This window comes from Eretmochelys imbricata, chromosome 4 (genome assembly GCF_965152235.1).
Source record: "Eretmochelys imbricata isolate rEreImb1 chromosome 4, rEreImb1.hap1, whole genome shotgun sequence".
Classification (NCBI taxonomy): domain Eukaryota; kingdom Metazoa; phylum Chordata; order Testudines; family Cheloniidae; genus Eretmochelys; species Eretmochelys imbricata.
Window position 1 is genome coordinate 31030791 of NC_135575.1, and position 12946 is coordinate 31043736.

General features: G+C 42.4%; 1 protein-coding gene across 5 annotated transcripts in view; it reads right to left on the reverse strand.

Annotated features, from left to right (window-relative positions):
- The window catches only part of EMCN (endomucin), an 83969-nt gene that overhangs the window by 40699 nt on the left and 30324 nt on the right, over nt 1–12946 (reverse strand). For all 5 annotated transcript variants that reach the window (XR_013345880.1, XR_013345877.1, XR_013345879.1 and 2 more), the window contains exons 4-6: nt 12735–12782; nt 8079–8192; nt 3860–3928 (exon numbers count right to left, since the gene is read on the reverse strand). Coding sequence is in view for 1 of the 5 variants with exons in the window: in XM_077815073.1 (XP_077671199.1) it covers nt 3860–3928; nt 8079–8192; nt 12735–12782 (231 nt within the window). In the remaining 4 variants the exon portion in view is untranslated. The remainder of the gene's footprint in view (nt 1–3859; nt 3929–8078; nt 8193–12734; nt 12783–12946) is intronic.

The window sequence follows — 12946 nt, forward strand, 5'->3', positions numbered from 1 at the left end:
CCCTTTCTGACTTATGCAAAGTCTATAAGAGCCAGCTATAAACCAATGGAAGAGTGTCCACACAAGGGATTTAACAAACCATTTTTAAAAACCTATACATTTAAACTGGTGCAAATTTTGTATCTAGACCATGTCAGCCTTTGGGAGCGTATGCTTCAAATATGTACAGAGTCTCTGTATTTCCCCCAGTCTTCCCAGAGAGAGCCCTTCTCCAGAATCTCTGTCCACACACTTGGGGTATGTGTACACTGCAATAAAACACCCAGACTAAACAAACCCAATTTTTTCAACGTCAACACTGCCATTTTATAGCCCTGCAAGCCCAAGTCAGCTGACACTGGTGTTTTATTGCAGTGTAGACATCCCCCTAAGGCCTGATTTTCATGTTGAACACCAGCAGTAACCAGTGACTTCAGAGAGAGCAGCAGGTGCTCAGCACCTCTGAAAAGCTGATCACTTATTTAGGCGTCTAAATATGAATTAAGATGTCTAGCTTCAGGCACCCAAATTCCAAGGCCTTCTGGATTTTATCCCACTGTCAAGCTCCGCTCAGAACTCAGTGACTTCTTTAGGTATTCCACACGCTGCAGGGTTGCGTCCTGGAGCCACGCTTAGCTAAATGGGCAAGTGGACTGCAAGTCGCTGTAACCCAAAAGCACATGAGCTACTTCCCCCCCCCTTCATTTTTTTGGGGTAGGTTAAGGTCTTATTCTAAAACCAGTTTTGTAAACATAATATTGATACCAAAAAGTACATTTGTACAACATTACAGAATTAAACTATGCTCCCCCTGCCTGAGTTTGCTGGAGCCCTTTCCCCTCCCAGAATACCCCTACAGGGGCCCAGGGAGCTAAGAAACACAAGGGGAGGCAGCAGCATCGGGGGGAGGGGTGGAGATTTCAGGTTGGGGCCTTCGCCCCTTCCCTGCTTCATGTATGTATTTCATCCAAATAGCTGTGCTGCAGGCAACACTGGCCCCACCCGTTGAGCAGGCGTATAACAAGGAGTGCACCTTGCCTCTCTCCAAAGGCATAATGCCTGGGTTTCCAGGCCCCACCATTCTGGAGGTGTGCGCTGCCTCCCCCCTCCAGCATGACTCAAGCCGATAAGAGCCATAACTGCACCTTAAGGTTCAGGCTATATTCTGGAAAGCCTAGAAATGTTGAGGTAAGGCTGAACTGCCTGTACCTCGCTCATTCTGCACACAGGATCACATATTTTAAAATTAATATGGAAGTCTAGTCTATAATAGAAGCTAATGATTTGCAAACTTTCATTTAAATAATTTTAAAAAAGCTTTTTAAAATTATGGTGCAAGAGTTACACAAAGCCTCCGAAACCTCTGATCATTTCTGAATCCCCGTAACTTAAAAGGCAAACAGATTTTTAAACAAACTTTTCTTTTTGTTTTCATTTTTATTTTCATTGCTCCAGGCTCTGTAACCTTGTACACTGAATTTTGACCTGAGGTCTTAAAACAAACAAACAAAACCCTCTTAACATGTAGGGGCTTATTATAGGAGATAATCAGAATGGTAGTTGCAGCAGGTTTCACTAATGGTTCTGTTATCATAGAAGCAATAATATGAAATTATTACAACAATATTAATAAAAGCCTCTGATCAGAGACCGAAAGGAAAGCCAGACTTGCAGTAATCCTTCATCTGCAGAGACATTCAACCATAAATACACTCAGCAAGCTGTGCAGAATAATCAGGTGAGTGGGAGAAACAAGGAGGGAGGCAGCCAGGCATCTTGTTCTGACATCAACCACCAGTTTGTCTGGTAACCCCACATACAGCTGTAATCCCACAGGGGTCACATGTTCCAAGAGCTGCCTCACTACTGGCAGCAACCCAGGTCTAAATACTCTACTCGTATTTAGTTGCTGTGAGAACAGATTGTTCTGGGGAACATGTATATTCCACAATGGAGGATCAGTGGGAGAACATAATCTTCATTTATCTTTTTTGATACAATTTATTCAGCATGGGCAAAATTCACCCCCTGAACAGAGGGATGGCCAAGGTATGAGCTGGGTAAAACAGAGTTAAAAGCTCCTTGAGATTGGGCATGAACACACCCTTCTATTACCAGTACTGTAAGGATAAGTTAATCACAAGGCCCTCCACACAAGACAAAAGTGGTTCTCATCCTGCCCAGGAGTTTTGGGCTGAGGTGTTTTGTTGTGTATTGTCTGAGGCAGAGGTGTTTTGTTGTGTATTGTCTGGGTAAGTGTGTGCGTGTGTTGGGTCAGGGTGAAGGGCAAAGGCAGAACACACAGAAACACAGAGGAGAGAGAAACACATACACACACAGGGGAAGACCACAAAAGTCACTGTAGGTGCAGCGGAAAGCATGGCATGGGACCCTGGAAGAAACCTGGGGAGAGGTTATTTGGGTCAGGAGTGCTGCCTGAAAAGAAGCTTGGGTCTGTGAGCAATAGAAACTATTTCTTGTTACTTTGATTCGTACTGCATTCAGAGACACAGGACTTGGTACATTCTTTGTAAATAAAACTGCCGCAAAGAAATACCTGAGGGTATGTCTACATCTAAAATACTGCAGCTGCGCTGCTGTAGCACTTCAGCGTGGACAGTGCTTACGCTGATGGGAGGGGTTCTCGCATTGGCGTAGGTAATCCACCTCCCTGAGAGGTGGTAGCTAGAACAACGGACGAATTCTACTGTCGACCTAGCACTGTCTACCCTGGGGGTCAGGTCAGATTTTTCACACCCCTGAGAGATGTAGCTATGCCGTTGTAAGTTCCTAATGTAGATCAGGCCTCAATGTCACCAATTTTTCCTCTGAACTGGAACAACCTATTAGACCCTGAGTTTTTGGCTAGATGCTCAGGTCAGAAGTAGCGATGTACAATATTAAATGGTTAAATGATTAACCGGTAAGTAGTAGTCTTACTGTTAACCCAACCTAACTGTTAACGCCTGGTGTGCCGGCCGGAGCGGCTCCAGCCCCTCTCCCTTTAATCGGCTAACCGGTTAAATGATATAATTTTTATTGTTTAAACAGTTAGCTATTTAAATAATATTTACATCCCTAGTCAGAAGGGGTAACAGTACTACTTATGTCTTACTTAAAATCTGATGTAAAGCCCATTGCAGTTATTTAGAAAAAATCCCATTAACTTCAATGGGCTTTGGATCAGGCCCTTAAGCCCTATATTGAGGGTTGAAGTGGGCACAAAGTTGTGCACGGGCCCTCTGCACTGGATCTAACATAAGCCTAAAGAGGCAACCTAATGAGGAGATTCTCTTAATTCTATTTGTAATTTCCTTTACAGTTAAATATGAACAACTGATTTGGGGCCTTCAGTAGTACCTAAGCTTTGTGTCTAATACACAGTATTGCGATCTCCTAAGTAGATGGAGCAGTTCTTGTGCCAATCCCCTAAAGAGGCTGACTCATTCAGACACAGCCAGTGCTTATAAATGGAAGAGCTGCACTGAGCCTGCTAGAGATTTGGGTTTTGATAAAACCCATAACTCAGATCTATGAGAGACTTAATTTGATGTAGGAAGTAGAAGGAGACAGTGTAAATCTGAGTTCTCCGCTTATTACAATGCCAGGGTTCTGTAATAGAATCCCCTGCTGGTTCCTCTTGGGCACTCAGTGATCCAGATCTGCCCTTCCCACTGACACATCACTGCAGTAATTCATCATGTGCCTATTCCACCAGCTGCAGAAAAGATTTCTGCATGCTTAACAGGAGGAGGCTGAATTCACAGCAAAGCATCACAACAGAGAAAGCAGGTTGCTGCTGTAAAACAGTCACATCATTGTTTAATGGGTCTGTTGTCAACAATTGATTATAAATAAGATTTTTAAAGGGATGCCTTACCAGACATCATCCAAGTGGAGTCTGATGCTGCCATCACAGAACTCGCTGGCAGTGATTCAGTTTTCCCTGCTGATATTTTGGTAGGATAAACGACAGTATGTTAACCGCTGTTCTCAACACATATTTGTCAAAGAAATAATCAGCAGGAAAGCAAGGGGAAAACTGGAGCTTTTCTGTAAATCTGCTGTCTGAGCATCAGGTTTTGCCTACTACTTGTGTCCGATAGCCCTTCGTTTTCTTTTAATGAACTGAAATTTTACATATATCCTCTCTTGATCTCAGGGTGAATTACCACTTATCTTATATACAATCCACATACATTTCAGTTTTTCTACATAGTGCTCTTAATCTCCCTCCCAGCAGGCTAACTAGTTTTGATATTAGAACCACATCAAATAAGCCAAAAATGATTGCAAAGTGCAGAGAACATCAAAACCAAAATTATCTGTGTGTAAAAAATGATGTATAGTCAACCATCTCAGTAATTCATGGACACACTTCAAAAATTGAGGCTACTTTGGTTAAGCATCTTTCAGGCCAAAAGAAACAGTGTGTGTTTCCAGTCAAAATCTTTCTATTTCCAGTAAGAGATTTTAAGCAGAAAACGAAGTGATTTCTTTGGAGCTTACACCTTACACATATACTCACAGGACCAAATTTTAAAAGAGGATTCACTCAGGCCTCTAATTTTGCACCTATAATCAATCGCACATGCAGCTGATAGCAGATGTGAATAAAACCCAGCTCTTACCACCACACCTCAAAAGCACTTTATAAAGGAAGTCAGCATCATTATTCCCCCATTTAACAGATGTGGTATCTGAGGCACAGAGCAAGGAAGTGACTTTTCCAAGGTTACCCAGCAGGCCAATGGCAGAACCAGGTCTCCTGAGGTCCAGTCTAGTGCTCTATCCACTAGGGCATAGTGCAACATCAAAATCCTCAGGGACTGGAATGCCCAACCCCCATTCAAATTAATGGTAAATCATTGTTCAAATAATCAAGGCAGCTTTGAAAATCTCACAGTAAATGTCTAATTGATTGTGCCCCTGGTAGTCAGAGGTCTAAATTCTATTAAGTATAGAATTCTATTATTTATAGACACACTTGATTGTGCTCTTTTGCATCTGTAGTTCACTACAAACAAAAATACCAGAGAGACAAGGTGGGTGAGGTAATATCTTCTACTGGACCAACTTTTGCTGATGAGAGAGACAAGCTCTGGATCTTACACACAGCTCTTGTTTGGGGGTGTGGACTGCAGGGCTGATGCAGTAGTTTTGATTTAGTAAAAGCTACTGGGGTTGTCCTCAAATATTAATAAAAGTTAAAGGAGAGTGGCCAAATATATCAATAAACAGAGGGAGAGGGAAAGAGTGCCTTTGGAGGGGAAGAAATATGGTAGATGAGAAAAAAGGCTATTGCATTCTTTCACAAAGCACACAGACTTTGTGAGGGCTTTTTCCAAATCTATAATGAAAGGTGACAGCAGCAACAGAAATAGTAGCAGAGATGGGGAGAGCTGTCAAATCTCTGCTGTGTGGATGGGATCAGGGGTTGGCATGGGCAAAATGATTTCCCCAGTTAAAAAGCAATATAAATGTTCTTTTGCAGAACGTCCTCATTTTTATTATTGATCCGGCCTAGTGGTCTTTTAAGGTGAAATTTAAAATTTCATTAGGCCATCTTAAATTATTGCCATTTGTCTTCTGAGACACACTGAAGACGGGGTGGTGGGAAGGAATGAAGTGTAATTGAAAAAGAAAGGTAGTGGCCAATATTCTAATAGACTAGTCTCCATTTTACAGGCAAAATCTGGTCTGTCTTGTGTACTTGTCACAGAGGGAAATGAGGACACAGGAAACTTTTTCCCTGCCACACCCCTCCAGTGTGCAAATAAAGATGGTGGAATGCAGGTAATGAAGCCACGATCACCTTTCGTGAAAAATTATGAGGTTTCAAAATTTGTTTCAAAATTTGTTTTCATTCTGCATCAAAACAAGAGCGAGACACCCCAGAATAGCCAATGGAACAGCTGTACTGTCTTATTAATTTGCAGATGCAGTTGGAGGGCAGGGGGATGGATGTAAGAAAGCATGCTGTGTTTCTTCTCTGCCGAGAGTGGGCATGCAAGAAAGGCCACCCTTCATGTTGTTTCCAATCAAAACCTTAACAGTGAAGCCCCTACTTTGATTATGGGGTTAAATCCCACAGTTCTTAATCAAAGCTCCCACTGATTTAAAGAGAATAAAGGTTGGGTAAGGACTGCAAATATAATCAGGGAACATTTGCTTCTTTGGTAGTAGTCTATACATGGGAATTAATTGGTTAAATTGAATATTTTAATTTCTTGCTCCAAGTGGCAGGGCTTTTTATAAGTAAGAATATAACATAATAAGCACCATCCATTAAGTTGCACACAGGCTGAGGGTGTGTTGGGCAAACAGGGAAAATCATATCTATTGAAATGGTCCTGAATTAAAATATCAGCACCCATTTCAATTCAAATACCCACAGATTTTGAGGCCCTATATCTTTGGGCCTTTTCCGGCTCGGGGCCATCTCTATGTATTAATGTATGTTTTGCTTATTGATATACCACTCACTAGACTTCCCCCTCCTTTCTTTCTCCCCTACTGCTTCAAAATATAAAAGAGGTTTCCAAGCCTGGCCTACTCCAGGATATCAATACTGACCACCACCTGGAACTAAGCTGCACAGACAGGCATGCTTTTCCTCATCAGCATTTCCTCACATGCCAGGAGCCCTACCTATCGGTATGTTTTAGTTCCAGATGGCTGTGCTGCATTGATACCCTTGAGTCAGGAACCTCTATCAAACCGAAAGGAGCCACATTAGTGATTTTTGTGAAGGGCTTTTGACACTTTCTCCCACACTTCAACAGCTTCTGCACTGGGGATATTTTAGCCATGCCTTCTGCAATAACAGCATCTGAATGGCTGGCCAAAATACAGTGAAGGAGGACCAAACACATTAGACTGTTCAATACAAAGGCAAAGCCTGAATTTTAAATATAGAATTTGAAAGTGTAACTGACAAGTAAAAGAGAGGACTGATTTTTAGGCCCAAAGGGTGGGGACTGGGAGTAATAGTTTGGAAATTGTTACGCTTCCCTAGCCTAAATTATCCTATGCTCACTTTGAAGCAGTTAAATCCATTAGATTATAGAACACAGACATAAGGAAAGAAAAAGAAGCTCTGGTGACTTATGCCATTTAAAACTAGACTCAACAACATTTTGGAGAATACATGGGAAGCCATTGCGCACTGTTGGGGTGCTGGACTACATGACCAAATAAATATTTCCATCTTTAAGTTCTATGATAACTTAAAAAAGTAATATTTTAAAGGCCCCAGTTCAGTGAAGCTATAATCAAGCTACATGGTGAAGTCCTTTCCTATTTGGTAAAGCACCTAAGCATATGTAAAAAGTGTTTACATCCGTCAGTGTTTTGCTGAAATGGGTCCAAAGTATTATTCTAGCTTTGAAAAGTAATGGTGAAAATGGCACTTTCTTACTCAATAGATCTGCTCAGAGTCACATCTATTTACTTTAGGGACAAAAGCGTGTACTGAATTTAACTCCCTTTTCAGTCAACACAGCTGTGGGAGAGGCAGCTGGATTCTATTCCTGCTTGTTTGTAACAGGGTCAGCCACCGCCTGAGTTCCCCCTCATGGCCAGGAGTAGCTCTGCAGCACCCTGCCTCCATTTTCCTCTCAAAGCTCCTTAATAAATGTCACACTGATCTGTTTTGAGCCCGTACTAGAACCGTTTAAAATCTGGGTTTTATTGTTTACATATGGGAATGCTATTCTGGGACCACTCTGATCACTTTACATGGTCATGTCTTGATTATCAACTTTCTTTTAAAAAACAGACAAACAAAAAACCTTATCATTTCACCTCCTCAAAATACAAGTTTGTTCAAATCCAATGCACTGGTTCAAAGCCATCTCTCTCATAAAAATGAAACATTTTAGTGTCTGACCCACTGGAGAAGGACTTCATTATGGAGAGGTTTACAGTGGAACGAAGTATCTGAGAAGTAAACTTAACAATTAAGAGAACACCAGCTCTCAAATCCCTAATTCTACCATCAGAACTACATTGTTTGTGCTCTCTACTGTTCCATACTATTGTTCAGAAATGCAGCCTCCAATGGGTTCAGTAGTTGATCAGCAAAAGTTATCACTTACCACTACTAGTTTTGTCATTTTCTTCTCTTATTGATGATGGTGATGTAGTGACCTGTGTTGGTTGTTGTGAAGAGTTGGTCTGGGAAACTGGTTCCCAGGTAACATTTGAAGCAACTGAAAGAAAAAACATTCAAGTTCTTTATTTTACCTATTTCCCCTACAATATATGTAGCATATCTATCAAATATCTCTAGGCCCACTTGCATTAATATATTTTTTAAAACACCATAATTCATCTAAATCGACAACTTCAGCAATACTTAAAGAACTCCCCTCTCCACACAGAAAACCAACAAACCAGAATACACCACCCATGGTCCCACTTCCTAATAACTCACTCCATTAAGGAAAAGCCTATCTAAATACATGGGGTGAAATCCTAGGTCCACTGAAGACAATGGCTAAACTACCATTGATTTCAAAGGGGGCTGGATTTCACGCATCAACTTGGCAGCATATGAGGCCTGCTTGCCAAGAGTGCCCCTGTGATATTTGTGGGTTTATCTGGGATTTCCCATTCTGGTGTAGGCAAAGAATTGGAGAGAGAAGATGATGAGAAGGAGTGGCAGACTGGGCAATATGGAGACATTCCTGTGCTGGGTAGTTGAGCAACAAATGGAGTTAAAGAAAACTCGTCAGGAGTTTCAGATGACCCAGTGCACCGAGAGATAATTCTTGTTTTCCTGGCCAGCAGAACAACAAAGCAATATATTGCAGGCCAATTGCAAGTGCAGCAACAGCTCTTGGAGAAGCTGTTGAGTCCCTCAATAGGGAGTGATAACTAAGTGATGGGCACAGGCCTGGGCAAAATAGGCCCAATGAATGACCCCAATGGCTTTTTGTTTATGTTTGAGAAGGTGGCTTTGGGAGCAGGCTGGGAAAAGACGGTACGGGCCTTCCAGTTAGCTCCCTCTCTCTCAGGAGAAGCTCAAGCTGTTTACATGGCGCTGAACAAGCTGCAGATTAGGATACCGTAAAGGCAGCCATTTTAGATCATATGAGTCCGTTGGCAGAATGAAACAGGCAAAGGTTTCAGGCAGCAAGCTGCACTGCACAAAAAGTATCAGATTGGGCCACTAGGTGGATGAGGCCAGATGACCAAAGAGTGGGGGATATCAGGCCATCCATTATTTTGGAACAGCGATTGCAGAGTCTCCCTGCGGTCACCAGGGTTTGATGCAGAAGCACCAACCCCCTACTTTAGAAGCTGCCTTTAATCTCACTGAGGAGTTCATGGAGGCTGTTGTCCCTGGTAAAACAAACTGTCTCAGGGAGGAAAAGTGGGGAACAACCAATTGTAAGAGGGGGGAGGAAGAAAACCCTGCCCACAATCTGTCAAATTGTTTGTTACCAGTGTTGGGGCTCAAGACATCTGAAGAGGGACTGCCCCAACATGGACTGTAATCTTGCTGAGTTGTGTGTGTGGATGGAACCTTTGGGAAGCAGTCAAAACAAACTTTGGGAAGCAGTCAAAACAAAACAAACACCCACCAACTCCATGAGAGCTGGGGACGGGGAGGGGGCAATGAGGGCCAAGGGCCTAGTACGTTCTGACACAGGGTGCTCATTGGTTAGGAGAGACGGGATGAAGCCCTAATGGATGAAGCCGGGGGAAAGACTGAAACTAACGTGCATTCATGGGGAAGGGAAAGTCTGTCCAGTGGCCAGGATGTCTCTGGAGATTTGGGGAACATTTCGATGGAAGTGGGGTGGATGGTCAGGACATAGCCCAAACCTGTGTTAACTGCAACCCCTTTTGAGCCTTTTTCCTTTGAGGAAGAAGAGACATGCCCAGAGAAGCAAATGGCTAGAGGGGGAAGGATTGGAGCAGGTGAGACAACAAGAAAGAGGCCAAGAAGCCAAAGGAAGAAACAGGACAGACAAGACAAGAGACAAGCTAAGAACCAAATTCCTGGGGGAGAACCCGAAGGTAAAGGGTATGAAAAAGAGGAAGAAGTAGAAGCAGATGAGTTAGATGAAGACGGCGAAAGGCAAGGCAAAGAGGTTGAGGGCTGGAGAGATCCAGAAGCAGCTTATTGAAATCCAGGGTAAACTGGGTGATATTGTAGATGGGGAGACTTCAGAAGTGGGCAAAAAGTCTGATGCGGAAAAAGGTTGCCCATGGTGTGAAGACAGATGGGCAGACACTGAGAGCAAGAGGCTACCCCTCCATCAGAATGTACCATTTACAGATGGAAAATGGAGAGGGTGCCTATAAAGATGTTAGAGAGCCAGTTTAAAGAAATCTTGCATGTGTGTGTGGGGGGGTGGGGGGGGGACAGCAGCCCTAGAGGAAAGAAAGTGCCCAGGGAGGAAACATTTTTTTAAAAGGGGCGAAGGGGAGGTAGCCTACGACTGGCTCACATGGGCCAAATTGGGAGATAATTTATTAGGACTTGATGATTAAACTGTTAAAGGGATTCAGGTCATCGGCTGGGACTGTTAAATGGGAGAGAGGGAGGCTTAAGGAAGGGCAAAGAAGCTCAGGATCTTAGAGAGCTGAGACCTCTTGTTCCCCCACTCTGTGCCATCAGGGTATGTTGAAGCTTGGAAAAAGCCTTCAGGTGATGGGACACGAAGGTACATAAGACATAAATGAAGTACACTGTGGTGAATTTACGTGTGTGTGTGTGAGGACTGCTTGCAAAGGGAAATCCAGGGTGAGGAGCCCATTCTGAGAGACTCACACTGATTTTACACCTAATGTAACACCGCAGAATTCATTGCAGCTGCTCATAATCAGAATCAGGCCCTTGATGTTTACTGAAGTGAAAGATTTACTGTTGGCTAGGGCAAGGCATATTGCAGACTATAACTTTGCCAATGTAACTCAATTCCAGCTAGCTATGTTACCACCTGTTATTTCAACCTTAGGTCTCTCTGGAGCACTCTGGAACACAGACTGCCAACTGTACTGGATTTTATGATCCAGTTATGATCCAGTATAGACTGCCAACTGTACTGGATTTTATGATCCAGTTATGATCCAGTACAGACTGCCAACTGTGCTGGATTTTATGATCCAGTTATGATCCAGTACAGACTGCCAACTGTACTGGATTTTATGATCCAGTTATGATCCAGTATAGACTGCCAACTGTACTGGATTTTATGATCTGGGAAATTTTCCTCATAGGGGGTCCAATAGTGAAGTCCTTAGGCAAAATTTCAATGAGAATACATCTCATTGATACTTTTAGCTGACTAGGGACTGAATAAAGACTTCAGGAGTGGACCCGGCATTGGAAAGACTCCAAGTAAGAAGGGAAAAGGAAATATGTTAAAATGGGTTACAGTGAAAAGCAGTATGTTTCTTAGATGGGGGGGGGGGCGCAGTTCTGCTTTCACAGACACTGATGTAAATCAGAAGTAACTATTTGCTTCAGTGGAGATATGACTTTTGATTACATTGGTGAGAAAGCAGAATTAGACCCAGTGTTTGCACATATGTTAATAGATAAAAATGTTATTAGGATTGCAAAATTAAGCCCTCAAAAGTTAGGAAATGCCAAAATTAAGGTTGCCAATACAACCTTAATTCATCCCCCCTTGTGCATATGCATTATGATGCAGTCTTTAATTGCATGATCACATCATATTTTTTCCATAGAACTCCTGTGTCATTCAGTGCATATGCTGGATTTGTGCTAGGGACAAACCAGAGCTATGCAGTGAAGGAAATTGTTGTCCGTGGGACCCCTGCTTCATTTGTTGCAGAAGTTGAAAGGTGTGTAGTGAATGAGGCAAGCATTCGCAGGAAGAGAAAGGATGGTCCCATGGTTAAGACAGCTGAATGTTGCTCTGGAAACTGGATTCTATCCCTGTCTCTGCCAGAGTTCTTGTGTGATGGCAGGCAAATCACTTAAACTAAACTTTTTACAGGTGGTCACTAATTGTGTGTTTCTCATTTACTGGCTGCCCAACTCGAGACCCTGTAGTCCAATTTGCAGAAGTGCTGAGTGCTCATAGCTGCAACTGAATTCAGTGGGAGCTGTGCTCAGACATATGAAGTGCTGCAAGATGTTAAGAACTCTGAAAAGTCATGTCCGAGATAGCTCAAATTGGGTACCCAAAATTAGTGGATATTTTGACCTTAATCTCTCTGTGCCTCAGCTCCCCATCTGTAAAATACGAATAACAACACCCCTTCTTCTCACATAACAGCTGTAAAGATAAATGAGTAAATGACTTTGAAGCCCTCAGATTCTATAAGCCCTCAGATTGCCAGAGAAAAGCTGATAAGGAAATTAATAATTCTGTCTTCAGAGCATGATTTCAATCGTGTGCATGGGGCCATATATTGATCAATGAGGATAAAAGAAAATATTGAAAAACTGCTCATCAGTTGAGCAATATCCATCCTGTGCAACAAATGAGGCAGGGATCCAGTGGGAAAAAATAGTATGCAATCATGTAATTAAAGACTGTATCAAATGCATACGCACAATGGGACTGAATTAAGGTTGCATTGCAGCTTGGAGGAGTTCAGCACAATTTTCTACTGACATTTATATTCCAAAAGCAAAAAATAAATAAATCTTCTTTTAAATGCATGCCCAAGTTTGTGGTGTAGAGGATCTCTCTCATTGTCTTACATGCACAGCAGGTGACAGAGACTTCTGAATCCCAGGCAAAGTGAAAACCTTGGAAGCTTACCTGAGACATCTGTACTACTGTTTGTAGTAATGGTTGAATCACTGGAAACTGAAAAGTAATATAAAGGATTGTGTTAGTGCAGCCATCTTCCAGGTCTGTTTGGTGCTAAAATATGAAAGTTAATAATGTGCACACAAAGCATTTGTAACATTTAGGATCACAATGCTTTCCCTTATGTTTCCAAAGATGTGCAGGATTTAGCTATACCACTT